The sequence below is a fragment of the Benincasa hispida genome, chromosome 10 (genome assembly GCF_027475165.1).
Source record: "Benincasa hispida cultivar pf3 chromosome 10, pf3_genome.v1.1, whole genome shotgun sequence".
Taxonomy (NCBI): domain Eukaryota; kingdom Viridiplantae; phylum Streptophyta; class Magnoliopsida; order Cucurbitales; family Cucurbitaceae; genus Benincasa; species Benincasa hispida.
Genome location: NC_143487.1, coordinates 39,445,058 through 39,465,820, shown reverse-complemented (window position 1 = coordinate 39,465,820; position 20,763 = coordinate 39,445,058). Strand labels below are relative to the sequence as shown.

General features: G+C 34.1%; 2 protein-coding genes across 2 annotated transcripts; both read right to left on the bottom strand.

Moving 5' to 3' along the window:
• Window positions 1–13,655: 13,655 nt before the first annotated feature.
• On the bottom strand, window positions 13,656–16,780 carry LOC150033336 (disease resistance protein RGA2-like). The gene has a single exon (XM_090305545.1). It carries the CDS (start codon window positions 16,778–16,780, stop codon window positions 16,310–16,312), a length of 471 nt encoding a protein of 156 aa, XP_090161671.1. The 3' UTR covers window positions 13,656–16,309.
• Window positions 13,656–18,987, bottom strand: LOC150033335 (putative disease resistance protein RGA3). The gene has a single exon (XM_090305546.1). It carries the CDS (start codon window positions 18,718–18,720, stop codon window positions 16,825–16,827), a length of 1,896 nt encoding a protein of 631 aa, XP_090161672.1. The 5' UTR covers window positions 18,721–18,987; the 3' UTR covers window positions 13,656–16,824.
• Between the last annotated feature and the right edge of the window lie 1,776 nt (window positions 18,988–20,763).

Sequence of the window (20,763 nt, the reverse complement as noted above, 5' to 3'; positions counted from 1 at the left end):
TACTCGATGCTTGATGGAATACTTGATGCACGATCCTTCGTCGATCATACATACTCGATGCACAATGAAATTTTCTCGATGCCTGTCTAGTGCTTACTCGATGCTTGCTTAATGTTTACTCGATGCTTGTCTAATGTTTACTCGATGCTTGGCAATCCTTTTCATGACCAACATTTAGTCAAAATTTCTTCTTGATAGGTGCAACTTATAAAACACCCAAGAGCCAACTTTCCCATACTTAAGAATTTTCCTTCTTCATTTCCTTATCCTTTACCCATTTCCCTACAATTCCACATTAACTTAAATACTAAACCCATCATTTTACTATTCTCAACAATAAACATATTTAAATAGGGAAGGTAGGGTTCAGGTTTCATAATTTCTGTTTTGTTACAATGTTGATTTTGCAGGTTTTATGTGGAACCTTGGAGTTCGTCAAGGAGATCAGAGATAATAGTTGTAGTGAGAGCTTAATCTTGGAGTTTTCCAATATGATGAGTTCTGTTATAGTGGAGACAAGATCGTTGTTTTATCTCCAAGTGGGAGAATGTTGAGATTTTTGAGATAAAATCCTATAGAAGCACACATGATGGGATGGAAATATATGTGTGTATGTATATCATTATAATTAATGAGTTAATTAACTTTGACCGAAGTAAAAAGTGAAAGGGAAAAGTTGTTTTCTTGAAGTACCAAATTGGGCCTGGCCCATTTTTATTCATTTAGTGTTACAACGTATGATATATATATATATATATATATATATATATATATATATGTATGTGAAGATGGTGGAAAAAAGAAAGTGACAGTGGTTGCAAAATTGAGAAAGAAAAGACAACAAATTGGTGGCTACAAAAACCAGAGTGCATTGACGGCAATATTAGAAGGTTGTTCGGCAGAAGCAATTGTTCAGTCCGGTTGCAACAGTGAGATTATTGAAAAACATACGTATTTTTTTTTATTTTTTTGTGTTTATCTTTTATTGTTAATTCCAAGATATCAAGTTATGATATAGAGAATCAAATGGTTCATCGTGGACTATTTGGAGAGAGATTTTGATAGACCTCCCATATTTAGAAAGTATGAAAGGAGAGTTAATAAAAAGAATGGGGAGAAAGGTACAAATGTAAATGTGGGAGAGAATAAAAATAGTTAGAAATGGGGCCACCAAAGAAGGATCAAATCCGTCAACAAATTCTGTTAGTAGGGGTGGGGAAAATAGAAGGATATTGTCCTTTTAGAAACTATTTAGGAAAATATTGTTGTTTTCAAACTATTTGTAAAAATATTGTTGTTGTTTTTTTTTAAATAAGTCGAGGGTTGAAAATTCGACCTAGATAGGTCGAATTGACCTTGCCCTTTCTAACATTATTATTGAGTCTGTTTAATTATCATTCCGGAGACCTTCCTCTATAAGATCGTATTTCTAAATTTTCATAAGGCCCCCTTGGAATTCCTTCCAAAGCTTGTTGAATAATTTTTATAGATTCTGTCATCTCAGCAAGTCTGACTAAATAACGAGCCAAGGAATCTCCTTCTTTTTGCCACTGAACTTCCCAATCAAATTCGAAAGCGAGATTATGAGAGAGAACGAGATTTTGAGAGAGTGAAGTTTGAGAGAGCGAGATTTTGAGCGTAAGCGAGAGCAGGAGCGAAATAATGAGATTTTGATAAAGAGCGAGAATACCGTACAAAATTTCCTTTTTTTTTTTTCCTTTTTAATTATTACACATTCCACCTTCTTCTTTCTAATCATTTCTTTTTTTCTTTTCTTTCATTTTTAATTTTTCATAAAAACAATTTCTAAAAATATTTTATTATTTGATTTAAACTCTAAAAAGAATAAATTAAAAAAAATAATAACTCATAAAAATTAAAAAATGTAAATTAAATATCTCATTTATATAAAAATAATTACAAAAATCAATGTGTCCTACAAGGCAGACGTCGTCGATTTCGAGCTAGTTGTCGTCGTCGACTTCGAACTTTCGGGTTCTTCTTGATGTTGCTCTGGTACCTTTGCAGGCGCTTCATAATATAAATATTCATTATGCTCTCCACGACCCCGACCATGTCCTGCACGTATGAAGACGAAGGACCAGCCTCTGAGTCATAATGTCCTGAACCAAATGCTGGCATCATCATCATCGGACTAACATAATCAGTTTGACTCTGCATCTACGTCATAGAGGGCAACTCTTCCACATTATGTGCAACCTCATCAAACTCATCCTCTTCCCGAATAGGTTCTCTAATTTCCTCCACATAGCTTTGGTTGTCACTACATATAGCAATAACCTGGTTCGGATCATTCGCAACCTCACGGATTCTACTATTGTTCGATCTCTGTGAATTATAAAACAATTAGACAATATTTAAAATAAATTTAAAGTAAAAAATTAGATTATATTCATTCATTTACCAGATAACCCACAACTGCTTTCGGACGAGTGATGTAGCGCCTTGTGATATTATTATACCAATGAATATATTCTGGAGTGACATCTGTGTCAAACTGTTCAAGAGAAACCCCCACTGCAATAAACCTTGCACGATAGTGCCATCGCACTACCAAATGTGCAACTTTTTCGGACCAATCTCCAGTCCTTAGGTCAATATCATGCAGTACGGGTTCAGTATTACAAGGCGATGGGATATCCTGCTGAAAACCGAATTGTCTCATCACCCTGTCAGGAAGATGCCACTCACCAATGTGAAAACATATGAGAGGACTCATCGTCCGCCATATGTTTTGACCATTCGTACAAAAATTAGGCAAAGTATGCACAATAATTTTGTACGGCTCCCAAATAACCTGAAACACAAAATATTATATTAGAGAATATTAAAGACAAATACAATAAAAATGTGAATAAAATAATCAATTAGGTTTAGTGTAATGTACCTGTTCAGGTTGAAGCAGATCAAACATGTATCTATACTGGTTGACTACATGTGTGGCTGTCCTAGTCACACAAAATTTGTCTCTCCACCTAAATTTTTAAATTGATAATTTAGAATTTAAATTAACTAGATCAGTGATATAAAAATTAAATTGAATTAAAACAACATACCGAGAACCGTAGGCTCGTCCAACTAACTGAGCGTCATTAACATGATGTAGCTGTGGAGCCATTGTTGGAAATCGCTCCCAAGCCCATAGTTGCAAAAGTATGAGAGGCCCAGCTATCTCTCGAACCTCAGGTCTTGTTGCTTTGCATAGTTGTCTATACAACCATGCCAAGCATGCTCCACCCCACGAATACCGCCCCGCATCATGGAGGTTAGCTAACAGTGGCAGGAACATCAAGTGAACAAAATGACTTGATTTATCTAAAAACAGACTTCCACCCATCATTTGTAGTATATATGCTCGCGCATATCTTATGACGGTTTCCTCGTCTGCATCATCTGTGAGCTCACGAAATTGTGTTCCTAACCATATTAAACTTAACCTCGATCCTTTAATCTTGTCGGCAGGTGGGGTCGCACCGAGGTACAGTTGACAAACTTCTAACCAGTCATCGTACATCACTCCGGTGACCGGCTCACCGTCAACAGGTAACCCCAACAACACTTCTATGTCTTGTAGAGTGATAGTGCACTCTCCAACAGACATATGGAATGTATGCGTCTCGGGCCTCCATCTCTCGACCAAGGCTTCCATCTCTCGACCAAGGCTATGATGCCTCTCGACCAACAAGATATTTCCTCCTCTCGACGTCTGTAAGATATTCCTCCAGTAGTACGATCTCGCCATACAACATATGATCGATGAATGGACTGGTCGTACAAAACATCGGGATCAACAGGTCCTGGGTTTAAAGCCATGATCTGAAAAAAAATATATTAAAATTGACTATAATTGAATAGTAGAGAAAAGTGTGAGGGTAAAGAATAATGTAAAACTTTATTGATTACAAAAAAAAAATTGAATATACAATAGATTATTATAAAAAAATTGAATATACAATAAATTATAATAAAAAAATTGAATATACAATAAAATGAATATATAATAAAAAAAATTATTTATTATTCAATCCCTAACTATCTGGAGCCCGTCTTAGTAACGAAGGACACTTCCTTCGATTATGTCCTAACTGGTTACAAAATCCACATCGTTGTCGAGTGGTTGGTTCTGTCCAATCCATCTCGTTGTGATAACGTGAACTTTTCGGTCTACCAGGTCTTCTCAACAACGATGGATCAGGATGTAAGACGGGCATATTAGGGTGCGTGATCCAGTAATCTTCATGCGGTACAGGTTGAAATTGAGGAGAGTAACATTCAGCATACGTTGACAATTTGTAGTAGTCCTCAATAAAATCTTCGTAGTTCATGTTAAAATGTGAGCAAACGGCCATAAAATGCGAGCATGGAATGCCGAATGCTTGCCACTTGTTACATGAACAGTACCGCTCGGACCTGTTTAGCCTCAATATTTGAACGTTTCCTCCTTTGGCATTGAGACTATGACGGTCGATCTTCACATGAAACACACCTTCATACCGATCGTATGATTGTACTTCATGTTTACTAGATCGTGCAGCCCATTTATTTATTTTGTCGTGTGCGTACCTGGATTTTTACTCCACTTAGTATTATAAAATATGTTTGAAATAAACTATTAATAAATTATATATATAAAAAATAATATTTACCAGGTGTATTTATCTTGACGCTCCAATGCATCCCTTATTTCTGCTCTTCTTTTCTCGAAATAGTTCACGCATTTGAAGAATGTTATCTGAGCAAGAGCATTTATAGGCAACATTCGAGCTCCTTTGAGGACTCCATTTATGCACTCTGATAGATTTGTCGTCATCCACCCATATCTGAATCCTCCATCATGTGCTTGAGTCCATTGCTCTAAACTAATGTTGTCAAAAAAACTTAGACAGCTCCGATTTATTCCTTTGATATCTTCAATTGCTTTGTTGAACTTTTGAATTTGAAACTGACACCCGGCACGATAAACATAATTTTTCAATGAATTAAATTTATACTTTTTATTGAAGTTGCTGACGATATGTCGTAAGCAGAAACGATGGTGACATTTCGGTCCCGTCCAACCATTTGCTGGGTTGTTCACTGCTGCAATTATACCAGCATGTCGATCTGAAATTAAACACACCTCTTCGTGTGTTACAATTTCTCTCAGGTGTTTCATACTTAGTGATCTCGAACAAGCCATCATACCGAGCGGTACTGTTCATGTAACAAGTGGAAGCATTCGACATTCCATGCTCGCATTTTATGGCCGTTTGCTCACATTTTAACATGAACTACGAAGATTTTATTGAGGACTACTACAAATTGTCAACGTATGCTGAATGTTACTCTCCTCAATTTCAACCTGTACCGCATGAAGATTACTGGATCACGCACCCTAATATGCCCGTCTTACATCCTGATCCATCGTTGTTGAGAAGACCTGGTAGACCAAAAAGTTCACGTTATCACAACGAGATGGATTGGACAGAACCAGCCACTCGACAACGATGTGGATTTTGTAACCAGTTAGGACATAATCGAAGGAAGTGTCCTTCGTTACTAAGACGGGCTCCAGATAGTTAGGGATTGAATAATAAATAATTTTTTTTATTATATATTCATTTTATTGTATATTCAATTTTTTTTTATAATTTATTGTATATTCAATTTTTTTATAATAATCTACTATATATTCAATTTTTTTTTTTTTTTGTAATCAATAAAGTTTTACATTATAATAATCTAATATATTCAATTTATAGTATAATAATCTAATATATTTAATTTGTTGTCTAATGATTATTCAATTATAGTATAATAATCTAATATATTCAATTTGTTGTCTAATGATTATTCAATTATAGTATAATAATCTAATATATTCAATTTATTGTCTAATGATTATTCAATTAGAGTATAATAATCTAATATATTCAATTTATTGTCTAATGATTATTCAATTATAGTATAATAATCTAATATATTCAATTATAGTCTAATGATTATTCAATTATAGTATTATTATTAGCTATTTTTTCTCATTTTTTATATATATTTCTATGGAAAGTTCAAATAAAGTGAAGACTCTCGCTCTTTCCTAAGATCTCGCTCTCTCAATCTCACTCTCTCCTAAGATCTTGCTCTCTCACTTTTGCTCTCTCCTAAGATCTCGCTCTCTCACTTTCGCTCTCTCCTAAGATCTCGCTCTCTCACTCTCGCTCTCTCTCAATATCTCGCTCTCTCTGTTATTGTTGTTATTTTTCCATTAATGATTACTAGCTTCCATTTCTTCTGGAACAATCACAAACACTTTTTTTATTATGGATCTACTACCAGAAACTCAATGCGTAGTCTTAGCATTCAATGTATATTCCTGAATAATCTCAGTTTTCAATTATTCAATCATTTCATTTTATCAAGTTCAATGTTAGTCAAATTAGTCAATATAAACTACATCTTGCTCTCTCCTAAAATCTCGCTTTGAATCTCCTCTCTCCTTAATCTGCTTCAACCCACTTATCTCCTTAATCACTTTGAAGTTTCGACATGTGTGTAACCTTCAACAACCTAATATACAAAATTTTGTTCGTAGATAAAGCTAATTCGGAATTGTCTTTCATTCCAAGGCATAACTTGTATCCATACACTTCATATTCGCCTGAAGTTCGCTCCCAGAAATATAGCCATCCCCACCCCGTCACGTCAATCCCACAAGCCTCCATCTAATTCGAAACGATAAAAAATGCATAGGTTGTTAGAAGCAGCTCGAGTACACAGATACATATAGTATACCATCTCATTACTTTATTTCCTCTATGGGGGAAAAAGAAAAGTCATAAACCTGCAATCTCGAGGGTGGATGTGTGTCGAAACTTCAACCTTCGACAACCTAAGCGAGATTCGCGAGATTTTCCTTGTCGAGGGTTGAAGTTTCGGCCTATATATTGTTTCCAAGTTTTTCTTTGTTCGTCGAGTTCTCAACGTTCGACCTCCACATTAGTCGAGTTCTCAACGTTCGACCTCTAGCCTCGAACTCCCAAAACAACAATATTTCTCTAATAAGTTTCAAAACAACAATATTTCTCTAATAAGTTTTGAAAACAACAATATTAATATTAAAGGTCCAGTAGGGGTGGCTGTTTGTTATTATAAAGATAGGAGGTAGAAGCAAGGGGGATATCAAACTTTTCATTTAGAATTGAGCTTGTAAAGCTTGTAAGAGGGAGGAGGTCTCGGCTTCCTAGGCTACTTTGATAGTAAATACATAATCAAGATTCTATTAGATTTATAGCACGAGTTTTGGAACTTTACAATCTTCATTATAGTAGAATCTGCAGTTGTTGAAGACTAATCATAGTCTTGACTTTGGGATGGATGAACTAGTATATTTCTCGGCGTCGATTATCTTTTCTCTTATCTTAATTATTTGATAATTTTATGATTTTCAATTTTTTTAGCCCTAACTTGTGGAAGTGAGAATTTTAGATATAATTTAGCTTCCACATCTTATTTATATCTAATTATAAATTTCCAACAATAGGATGAAATAGTGACATTAAAAACTTCTTAAGCACAAGAAGGGGGTAAACCTCCTATGGAAAGGGAAATATGTGAACGGGTGTTGGGTAAGCGGCCGGGGCATGTGAAAGGATAGGGTTGGGGATTAAGGTCAAAAAATGTTAAAAATGAAGAAAGTTACCGAAATGCAAAGGAAACAAACACACATATTGCACATTTGCAAAGTATAGTCGAATCCTAACAAGCCATAATTGAGGAAATCTTAAAAAGGTTGCCAAGTCACGAAGTTACATCTAACATGGAAAGGACTTCAGAACAATCTAACGATAATGAACAAGTAATTTTGCAAATCAAGTAGGTGTTTTGCTTGAAATTCTATTTTGATAAAAAGTATTAGATTAGATTAGTATATGTAAACTTGATATAATTTAATTGCTATGACGATCCTGTAGTTATGGTAGTCATAAATTATTTTTTGCTACGTTATTGATCAAGGCTTTTTTTGTCATTTGAGTTATTGATATAAATGATTGAATGTATGAAACTTGCAATGTCTACGAGCTTTCATAATTTGTTTTTCTTGACAATGTATCTATGGCAAGGTATGGGAACGTTTTGGTGTTTATTTTAGAACGTGGTTGTGATTTTGACCCCCCTCCCCCCAAATTGTATTTAGGATACTCACTTTGATTGATACCTTTAGTATGATTCAAGAAGTCATTGCTTATGTTTTTTGTTTATTTGAATTATTTTGATAGTACTTATTCCTATACCCTTTTAGAAGGAGTTTCCATAATTTGTTTTTTTGACATTGTGTCTATGGCAGGATATAGGAATGGTTTGGTGTTTGTTTTAGAACATGGTTGTGCTTTTGACCACCCTTCTACGCCCCTACCCAATTTGTATCTCACATTGATTGGTCCCTTTAGTATGATTTAAGAAGTCATTACTTAAGTTTTGGTTTGTTTGAGTTATTTTGATGGTACTTGTTCCTATACCCTTTTGGAAGGAGGTTCCATAATTTTCTTTTTTTGATAATGTGTCCATGGCAAGGTTAGAAATGGTTTCACGTTTGTTTTAGAACATAGTTATGCTTTTGACCCCCCTCCCTCCAAATTGTATTTAGGATACTCACTTTAATTGGTACTTTTAGTATGATTTAAGAAGTCATTGCTTAAGTTTTTGGTTTGTTTGGATTACCTTGATGGTACTCATTCCTATACCCTTTTGGAAGGAGTTTCCATAATATGTTTTCTTGACAATGTATCCATGGAAAGGTATAGGAATGATTTGATGTTTTTCTTTTTTGACATTGTGTCCATGGAAAGGTATGGGAAAGGTATAGTCATTGCTTAAGATTTTGGTCTCCCCCAAGTTGTATTTAGGATAACTCACTTTGATTGGTCCCTTTAGTATGATTTAAGAAGTCATTGCCTAAGTTTTTGGTTTGTTTGAGTCACTTTGATGTTACTTATTCCTATACCATTTTGGAAGGAGCTTTCATAATTTGTTTTCTTGGCAATGTGTTCATGTCCATGTGTAGAATCTGTGTTTTTGCTCTATGTTATTGAATTTGAAAGGTTTAAGAATGGTTTGGTGTTTGTTTTAGAACATGATTGTGCTTGTGATTAGTCATTACTTAAGGTTTTGTTTTGTTTAAGTTAGTTTGATGGGGTTTGTTCAATTTTTTTATTCCCACGTGCTTACATATTTCCTTTTTTATTTTTCAGATTTCATGTCTTGGTGGTCTTCAGGACAAGATGAATTTTGATGGAAGTGGAAAGAGTTTTAGGGTTGGTATTTTATAATGTTGTTTCGAAATGATGTTAGCTTCAATGACCTTTTGTTGAACTTTCATTAGGTTAATATTACTTCAACTCATTAGAAAACTACGAGTTTGTTGATATAACTTGTCATGTAAACTTGTACTCGAGTTAGTATTATTTCATTTTGTTTCAATGATAGTATTGGAAATGTGTATCTTCACTTATAATTTTTGGTTTAAATATAAATTGAATAGTTTATTCATAATTTGTTCAAATGATTATTATATTTTAAAATTTTATAGCAGGTTTATTTATTAAATCAAATATTATTTTTTTAATTACTAAAATACTTTTAACGACGTTTACTATAATGATAGGAAATCAAGTTTTAAAAATATAGCTTTTATAATGACACAAAATATTAATTTTGTCGACACTTAAATATGTTGCAAAAAGATACTTGCAAAGACCACAAAAAAAAAAATAAAAAAACATTTAGCAATCGTTTTATATGTTTCTAAAACTTAACTTTTAGTGACACGTTTTTGTGTATATGGAAAATAGTAACAAATAATGTGATGCTAAAAGTGTGCATTTAGTGACGCGTATGTATCAATAAAAGTAGCCTTTTAGTGGCACGCTATAAATGTATCGCTAAATCCTTTAGCTATGTGGATACAACAACATTCTTAACGACGCGACCTTTAGTGGCACATTTGGAGCTTTAGTACCGCGTTTTATTCGTTTCTAAAAGTTGATTTTATTGTAATGTTGACTTATATGGGTAATTCAAAATTAACATTATGAGAGAAAATGACATAACATTGAAACATACAAAATATATTAATTAATAACATACAATCAAATATCCAAGTTCAACATAGAAATCAAACCATTTGAAAAATGAAGACAATAAACCATTTTTATTGCTATGATACTCTAGTGATTTAGAATAAGTGTCGTCGTAGAGTAAGTTAAATGTTCCTTTACCAGATTGAAACATTATCAAACAAACATTACACCATAATAACTCTTGTTCCTATAATGTTTAGTTACCATTTATTCAGTTGGAACAATATTGACCACCTTAATGTGTTATTGTAAGTGTAAGCCATCTTTTTTCATCTATAGTTTTGTCTCAACAAGTGTCGTCGTAAGGTAGGTCAAGTATTGGAAACAAAAACTGCAATCCTAGCCTTTTCAGAAGTTAAGCAAAATATTGATTCATGCAAACACCTTTCGTAGGGGATGGTTCTAGACTGCCACGAGGCCAAACATGAATCTCATATTGTCAACCAATGATGGAGACCGTAGAATATGTTGAGATATATCCTTCTCCCATTTACAATAATATTTTCTCGAATTAACCTTGATTTTTTTCCATGCTAAATGATAACTTGTAGAAATACAAGTTATTTACACCGTTTTATTTAGATTATACGGCAAAAAGAAGGAAAAAGTTGCGTCGACCGTATAGAAATTAGCTTACTGCAAAAGTTGTAAAGTGTTGTAAGCACACCTGCTAACCTCATTGCGATGGAAAAATGGAATATCCAAGTCTTTGTTTTGTAGGAAATAGGTTACCGTATTCGACAATCGCTCGAGGACGAAAAGAACAACACAATTGCAGCACATGCGACGATCGATCATGGATGCAAACAATCAACGCATTTGCACCGCATGCGACAATCGATAAAAATATCAACACAAGTGCACCGCATGTGGCGATCGATCGTAGATGAAAAGAGCGACGCATTCGCAAGGACTTCTGAAATTATACAGCTTTTCTGTTGGACGTGCATTACTTTCATGCAGTCACATAGTCTGGAAAGGAAAGGAGATTGCATCTAACTTCATATTACATATAACATTCACCTAATCATGAATCCTCTAAAATCTCCTCATCGTCAACCTCATGTTAATTAACCTCAACATATGTATTTAATCTAGTTTTAAATGGATCAACTGTAGCACTTCACTTTCATGCACTAAATCATGTAAACAATACAGTATTCGGGATTTCGTAATATATTATACCATCTACACATTCTCATAATAAATCGCATAACTATATAGATCAGCAAATGTCTAATGCTCATCTAGCTTTAAGACACTCCAATAGGAGTGCTACTTAACTCATAATTTAAGGGTCATGCTCAGTCATCATTTAATATAACTCATAAAATTCCAAACCAAGCCATACGTAATCATATTCTGATATATTACCACATGTTTACATATCCTTCATAAGCAGTCCATCCAACCTCAAAACAATCAAAATTATTCAAAGAAAAACTGCTGCAGGATCCTCAATGTTAAATTTACAATGTATCGCCTGGCACAAAAGCGATTCCAGTAGTAAGATTACTTACCTTAATCGAAATTCCACAGATAAAATCAGATAACCAAACGATGACCGCAGTTTGAAGTAACGGCCCCAAAGAACTTGATCAACAACCACTCCCAAGATTTCGACTCCAAAATCTCCTGCTAATAGATTTTAAATCCCAATGGATGACGGCTTGGAACCTTAAAAATATAAGGGTTAAGTCAAACTTAATTCAGTAAGTGCCCACAAACCAACAATAAGGACCATAACTCTTACCAACCCTCTTACCGAACGATCTTGAATCCGCTGGACATTCGCTGCTGTGATTTCCCAAGTTCAAATCTAAAATTAAATAATGTGACTAATTTAATCCTTAATCCAACTTATTGGGCATCCAAAATCTTTCAAGAAACCCAACCACCAAAAATAGATCTTACCAAAAACTAAAAGTCAAGCTGCTGGAAGACGGCGTGGCGCGCGGTGGTCAGGGGCTGAATCGGCGGCGCAGACGGCTCTCCTCCTGGGCGAGCGGTGTGACGGGCGGAGGAGTAACTGGCTGGGCGCATAGTGGCAAGGGTCTGGGCAGTGAGGGAGGCAGCGGCGAGGTAGTCGTGACTGGCAAGAGGGAACTTTGGGGGAGATATGTGTGAGGTGTGCGTGAGGAAGAAGACAACTCCCGTTTTATTTTATAATAGTAATAATAATAATTAAAAAGGAAAATAGTATAACTATAATTAAATCATTTTCTTATTCCACTTTATACTATTTAATTCCTCTCATTTTTCAAAGAAAATTAATTTCTGTCATTAATTTTCAAATTAAATTTCAAAATTGAATAATTTTCACGCCAATACTTAAATTCTCACACCTATACTTCAAATTCAAAATTCCAAAAATGCCACTTCCAACTAAGAACAATTACTGAATTTCTAAATAATAAAATTACTGAAAATTACATTATTATTAAATAAAAATGTGCGGGGTGTTACAATTACCTACCCTATTAGATGTATGGAGTTGATTCAGTTGATGAAATATTTTAGAATAAACTTAAAGAAAATAGGATTTAGTTTTTAAAATTTAAAATCAACATGTTGATTAAGGTCTACAAAATTCAAAGTCCAATAAAAGCAATTTGAGACCAAAAGTCATTTGTGAAGTGGGATTAATATTGTTACAATCAAATCTTGCATACCAGTACTTGAGAACATGAACTTAAATTTTTTCTACCAAGAAACAAAAGAAAGCAGGCACCATTATCAAAATCTGCAATCAACGTCGATTATTAATTTTACTCAAATTAACATAAAATAGGCACATTGGTTAAAATCAATTCATAAATATCTAAGTAAGAAAGAGCAAGTATTTCTCCACTTTAATTTTAAGTTAATTGAAGAGATAGAGTAAGGTTATGATGTAGTAAAAGAACACCCTAGAATAAATATAAATAAAAGAAAGCATGGAATGATGTAGCAGAACATTCTCAAACTCTGTACGAGAATGAACGTAAATAACAACCAGAAGTTCAAACAACCTTAATCTACAGTATACATCACAGACATTATTATTATTCATTTCATGGTTCTCTCTTTTCCATCTTTTTGAAAACTACCAGAATTCATATTCTTCACAAAGCACACCATCTATCTAGAGGAAAGTGACATAAAATGTTTTGTTCCAGAAAAAGAAATAGAAAACAATCAAATATTACAAGAAATTTAGTTCAAGTATAAAAATCATGAAAAAGGGGGGAAAGCAGTCATATGATATTATATGTAATCAAGCCACAACTAATATTTCAGCTCAGAAACAAGAGAAATAACTAAGATGCCTTTGTGATTTGTCTTGTTTCTACAAAGAAGAAAAGGTTAGGATTTTGGGTAGAAATGTCAAAAGGTAAAAATTGCAGAGGAGGAAGAAGAATAAAATAGAGAGAGGATCCTGTTGAGGCAGTTGAGATGGTGGATGAGAACACCATTTGTGTTGCTGCAATTTTGGGGTTCACTTACAATGGAAAATTTGAAGACGTTTGAAGCAATCAGTGAACAAAAAAGATCATCTTGAACTCATATTTGAAAGTTCATAGAGCTTGAAGGCATTAACATAAATATTCTTTTTATGTTACACAGTTACTTGATAAAGCAGAACCAAAGGTTCAAAATAAGCAACAACTGTACGGTTATAAAATATGAAAATCATTATTTACAAAATTGTATAACTACAACAGAAAACAGAAGATGATCAACAAATGAAAAATGTGCCCCTCATAAAATTTTCCTATCAGATTCATGTCTTCCCTTGATGATCCTTCGAACGCACAATTCCCTCGTCGTCGTCTATTCAACCGACGTCGTTGGGCGTCTGCCCTGCCATGTCGTCAATTTCCTTAAAAATCGAGGCCAACGTCCTCAACCGTGTCTCCTCCAGACCTACTACCACAGTCTCTTCCATGGAAGTTTATGATAACTCCCCCTCTCTCTCTCACTCCACGAGGCTTTTAAAAGGTTGGTGAGACTGAGAGCTTGGCTTTCAGTTCCTTTCTCAAGATCTTTCCAGAGGGCGATTTTGGAATTGTCTGCCAAAAGTATACTTTCTGCAATCTTTTGTAGAAAACAACTTCTTTGTTTTGCATTCAAAATTACAAAAATAACCAACGTCAGGTCGATGTAATTGCTCTTGAATTGTTCTGTTTCATCCATATGTAAAGGCTGTATGAAATTTTGAATTACACTCTAAATCAATCAACTTAAGATTAAATTTTATTGTCATTAGGAACACTCAGATTTGGAAGCAATTTTTTCTTTTCTATGGTAATAAAACTTAAAACATGGTATGCTCAAAATGAACAACCGTATCATATCATACTATCGTGGAGATATTTGGATGTCCACTGATCCATATATGACTTAAACAATCATCTAGGTGTTAGTGCCAAAAGTTTGATGAGTACATCTCAAATTAGATTCAAAAGCAAACAAAAACAGACAACTCTCCTAAAGAATATGACCCTAAACACCAACTACTCCTAAACACACAACTACTAGAATTTTGACAGTGTTGAGAAATGGTAGGGTTCTACATTTCTGAAAAAAGGATAGAGTTTTTCAGAAAGACAGCAACTTGTTTTTGTTTCAAAGGTGAAGAATGTTGAAATAAGTTAAAACAGTTATGTTGAACCAACAAGTTGTTTCCGTCATCTCAACTACTCAATATATTATCTATAAATTGATGATTATAAGATTGTGTTTGAAACGCATTTTCAAGTGTTAAATTTAAAAAATAATTCGTTTCGGAAGAAATTTGAGGATTTAATATTCACTCAAAATAATTTTTCAAGTGTTTTTTAATAATTTTATTTATCAAAAGTATTTAAATAAAAATCTACTTTTTGAAAGACATTTTGTTTCTCAAATTAATCCAAACAGACTCTAAAAAGGATTATAAGTGAGAGTACTTGAAAAGCTACTATAAAATTCCTTGTATTACCCCTTCGAGATTAAAATCTAGGCCTTTATTGTCGAAGCACTTAAATTTTTTGGGTTCGTCTTCTCTTCTCTTCTTCTCCACGTAGCTTCCACGTGCTTGCCTTTGAGTGGATTTATGACATTGTGCTTCTTTTCCTCTTGATTTCTCCCAATCTCTCTTTCTACCTCAATTTCTTTCTCTCTCTGTTTCTCTTTCTACTTTTCACAAACTTTCCCTTTTTTTTTATTCCTTTTTTCTTTTTTTCTTATACGACCCATGCAAAGCTCCACCAATTATGATTGGAGTTATTTTCAAATACAACAAAATAGATCAACTTATTTATAAATATAGCAAAATATCACTGTTTATCAATGATAGACATTAATAAGGATTCGTGTCTGACTGACACTGACATATGTTTATAAGTATCTATCATTGGTAGACAATGTTATTTTGCTATATTTAAAAATATTTTTATTGTTTTGTTATTTGAAACAATTGCCCTTATTATTACTACTTGAAAAATCCCATAAGCTTCACAATTTTTTCGTCTTCTTTTTCAGGTCGATTGAACTTTTTTTTTTCCGAAGCTTGCATTTCCTTGTTTCTTTTTGTTTCTTTTTCCTCTCATTGCTAAATGAAAAAAAAAAAAAAAAAACAAAAATAAATCTTACAATACACCTATGCTAAATTAAAAAGAAAACATTAGAATTAGTTGCAAATTTAACAAAATTGTTCAAAAGAAAAGATCATTCAATTTCCACAATTTATGCAGAAGGAAAGGCTCAATTTCTGCAAAGAAGTGTGGTTTTCCAACCATCGAGGCAAAGCTTCAATGCTACCAACAGAGTTTTGCATCGACAAATCTTGCAAGGAATTAACCAATCCAATGGGAAGCCTAAGCTGTGCAGAAGAACACAAGTTAAGGGGTCCATAATGTTGGAGGCATCCAAAAATGTTCACTTCATTCACCTCCAAGTTAGTGAGTTGAAGAAACTTCTCAGGCAACATGATCCTTAAAGAAGACAACAAGTTCCTATGTTCCAAGTTTAGAGTAAAACAGGAACAACACTGCTTTATTCTCAAATCTTGAATGGAATGACAACGTTGGAGCCCATTTGGAATGTTGGTCAATTGGAAACATTCCAAAATTTCAACAACTCTAAGGTTTTGCAAACCATTCTCATCACAAAACCCAAACATATTTGGAATGTTCAATAACATGGGACAATCAGATACTTTCAATACTTGGAGATGAGGAAAAGTTGTAACATTTGATCCCACTCTCACTTCTTCCCATTGCTTTAGGTAGTCCATGCGGTCGAAATAGAGTTATTGTTACCAAATTTTCAATGAAAATATCGTTAGGCAATGTTTTACCTCGAAAGGATCGAATCTTCAAATGTTGTAGATGTTCATGTGGTCGAAATCCTTTCAACACTTCCAAATCATTGTGATTGTTGACTTTTCTATGAGAATTGTAACTCCAAATGAAATCTAGACCATGTAAGTTCTCCTTTTCATCCAAGTTTGCACTTTCAGCTTCTTCTTTACACTTGACATGCTCCAAATGTGTAAGTTTCAAACTACCTTTTAGGTTTTTTAGAGGTCCGAGTTCGGTTATCTTCCAACCCTCTTCAGATCCTGCTACAAATATAGACAACGTTTGAAGTTGAGTCAATTGGCTCAAATGTGGAGGCATTTGTTTGATGTAGTCGACATGTCCATTTGAAAATACAAAATGTCTTAAACTAACAGTTCTCTTAAATTATTCGGAAGCTCTCGAATATGTTTGCCTTCAATCCTTAATGTTTGTAAATGATAAAGCAAACAGAGAGAATTTGGAAGCTTCTCCAATCTACAATGGGACACATCGAGGTATCTCAAGTGCATTAACTTATGAATCGAATCAGGTAATTCATAAATATCCCACGAGTTCATCACCAAAACACGCAAACCAACGAAGTTCAAAATTTTATCACAAATCATCTTCTCTATTGTAGAAGGAATTAGTTCGTGACAAAGTATAGTGCGTGCCTGCCTAGCAAATTTCTTAGTCTTACTCGTCCAATGTTTCATTTGCAATGCATTGCTATGTTCTAATTGAAAACTTTTGTTATTTGAAACATCACATGCAATGTCATGTATAAGATCATGCATCTTACAACTTATAATTCTCCCTCTATCATCCTTGTTCACATCTTGAAATAAGCAACGAGATAACAATATCTTGAAGAACATATCTCCTTCATCTTCCAATGTTTTGTTGCTTCTTCCTTTCTTTAGATGAATAAATCCTTGTGCTATCCACATTTGAATCAATTGTTCTTTTTCAAATTCAAAATCTTTGGAAAAATTTGAACAGTAGGCAAAACATTGTTTCAAAGAACAGGAAGGTAGACGTTCTACACTTAATTTTAAAACGTATAACACAAAATTTTCTTCTTCAAATGGTGTTCTTATTTCACTTTCCAACATGGTCACCCATCTATCATAGTTTCCTTGAAATTTTAATGCCCTTCCCAAAACTCTTGCAACTAATGGTATTCCACCAATTTTTTTAACCAACTCTTCTCGAAGAAGTGTCAAACTTGAAGTCATTGTTAGTCCAATTGCATTTGAACTCGCTTGAAATAAAGACCAACATTGATCGTCAGATAATTTGCTTAAATGATGAGTTGGAAGCGTTTCCATGATTCTTGCAACTTCAACACTCCTTGTAATCACAACGAAACTATTTTCAGATTTTTCAGTGATCTTCATCAAACAATTCTTCAATTCATCCCACAAAGAAGGATTTTCATTCCAAACATCATCAAGTACAAGAAAATAACTTTTGTGGCGCATCTCATATTTAAGCTCACGAAGGAAAGCCTCCTTATTGTCCAAGCCACTGGAAGTACCTTTTAAAGTTACTAAGATTGTTCCCAAAATCTTATTGATAAGAAAAGGTTCAGACACACAGACCCATATAGTTTCATCAAAATATTGTTTGATCTTAGGGTGATTAAATACCAATTTTGCCAGAGTTGTTTTTCCCAATCCACTCATACCCACGATGGGTAGGATAGATGTAGTATGCTTCTTTTTTGCATCGATCACTTGTTTCACTATGCTTGAAACTTCATCATTCCTTCCCACTATTTCAAAATCATCCAACTCTGAGATCGTCTCTCGAAGTTGGCTAATTTCAGTCTCTAGCTCTGTAGATTCATTGCTAACGAGTCCTAAAGGACCTGCTTCACAATAATGTTTACGTAACAAGTCCTTAATGCTTTTCATTCTTTTTGCCATCTTTGCACGAAACAGGAAAGCATTACTGCAAGCAGAAACAAAAGCATGTACCTTTTTCATTTTTTCTTTTGCTACCTTTCCTCGAAGATCTTCATAAACAAGCTTGTCTAATACATCATCTGCTTGATTGGCAAGATTTTGAAGTTTATCCACCCACAGTTTCACTGAATCCTGATGTAATGTTGTTGTGTGTATATCACGCAAGAAGGTTTCTGCCTTCAGTAGCCATTCTGTCAACTCTGATAGCTCCTTCTCCAAGCTCCATGCCAACCCAGTTTGCTCAGCTGCAAGTTTGACAACCTTCTTCAACATTTCTTCCGCAGCAAAAGTCCATAGGAATTCGGCCATCGCTCAATTCTTACTTTCTCACAAAATTGCAGTTGATTTGGGGAAGAACACCCAAAATCTATAGGGTTTATGAATCGATGGGTTCTTTGGAAGTCAAGGTGGACTTGGATAGGGGACGAAGCAGCGTAGAAAGAAAGTAATTACTATGAAAATAACTACTTGTACCCCATCAACAGCTGGCAACTGGGAACTTAATTGCCTTTCAACTGTAAATTCAGTTTGAATTATTGCAATCTCAAAAGTGACAAAGAAACAGGGAAGAATTCAACAGGTGCATAGTAGAAGAATAATAGACTTTTTATCCGTTGAAATCAAAGTCTGGATCGGAGAAAACACACGACTTTCATGCCACAAATGTTAGAAATGACTTTTAGCCTTACATCCATGGAAAAAGTTAAGGGGAGTGGGAAGTTTGTCCAACATTGATAGATCCTAGAAGGTATAAATACCAAGCCATTCTAGATGAGAATCTAAAGTATGTTGGTGGTGAAAGTATTACTCTTTCACCACACGTGCGTGTTGCCGTTGTCGTCCGACGGACGGGTGGATTCGTGCTTGGGTTCCTCACTCTTACGTGAAAAAGAATTAAATTTTTACTACTTATCTTTACAATTATTTTTTGAATAAAATTATTATTAAATCTATTTATTAATATTTTGTTGAATGTTCATTTTTTTTACCGTTAATAGACCGTTCGAGTCTCCTGACATTTCGTGTCCTCCTCTCCTATGCTATTTAACACATATCAGACTTGAGAGAGGAGACACAACAAATCGATTTCCTTCTTCTATTTCTTCTAAATTCTTCTTTTGTTCTAAGCAATCTTCTCACCGGTTCTAGTCCATTTTTCGATGAGTGTACGTTTGAATTTGGAGACTGCTTTAACCTTGGGGAGCAACCGGTATAGAGGTCGCGCCGTAATTACTTTCAGGGTAGTGGTTTCTCCACTACGCAGCTACCTTTCTTGACATCTGTCCTAACAATAAATAATGGTAAATTTTTTTATTTGGGAAAGAATGTGACTTATAATACGGAAAGATATACAAAACGTCATAGTGCTTGTTACATAGACTCCTATGTTTAAGTTATAAAGGGGCTATTTGGGGGACTGTAATGGAATGAGTTTGTGTAATCCAAAACTCATACTAGGATTGAGCGTTTTGAATCTAATTTGTAATACCAAACTCAATTTGTTTTCACAGTTTTCAACTTAACATTCATTTCCACCGTTTTGACACTTGAAAGTTCCATATCCATTATGCCCTTGGTTCTTCATGCATTCCAATACCCTTCAAATTTCTAGTAATTCTGATTACATTCTAGCTCTCCAAACATCTCCAAATTTGGGTAGCAAATAGAAAAACTGGGTATTAGAATGAACTTACTTTCCTTATTATTCAAAGCATGCACCACATATCAGGTTCAAAGCATTGCAACAAAGTTCTTTTTCAAATTACAAAATGAGACACCCGTACTCTTGGTCATTCAAAGCGCCAAATATTAGATTCAAGGCGAACAAGTTTTTTTCACACTCTTTAGAGATGAAAACAAGATGACAGATATCACTACAAGAAATAATAGATACAATAGCTAATGAAAAAGGCTATAAAAGACCTTTCATAGCCTTTTTCGAAGGTCCTGATTGCCCATGTTATTAAAAGTCTGGAACTTTTTACAGCCATTTTGTATAGCTATAATAGATGCTATAGTAGAGTATAGAGATATAGCATGCATACATGGCTATGAAAAGATTCAACAACATTAGTCATCAAAGCTATCTTTAACATATAATAGCTTGCTCTCAATGCTATTTTTATTATATAATAGTATTTTCTTAATGCTTTATTTGACATATGATAACCTTTTTTTAAGGCTATTATATCATATATATATAGCTTTAATCTTATGCTATAACAAACAACATTGAAATTATGTCCATTTACATTACAAAAACTTGTTTTATGTTAAATAGACATATGAAATGATTCACAATTGCATTAAATACAATGACTTCCTTTCATTATTGAAATTTAGTAGTCAATT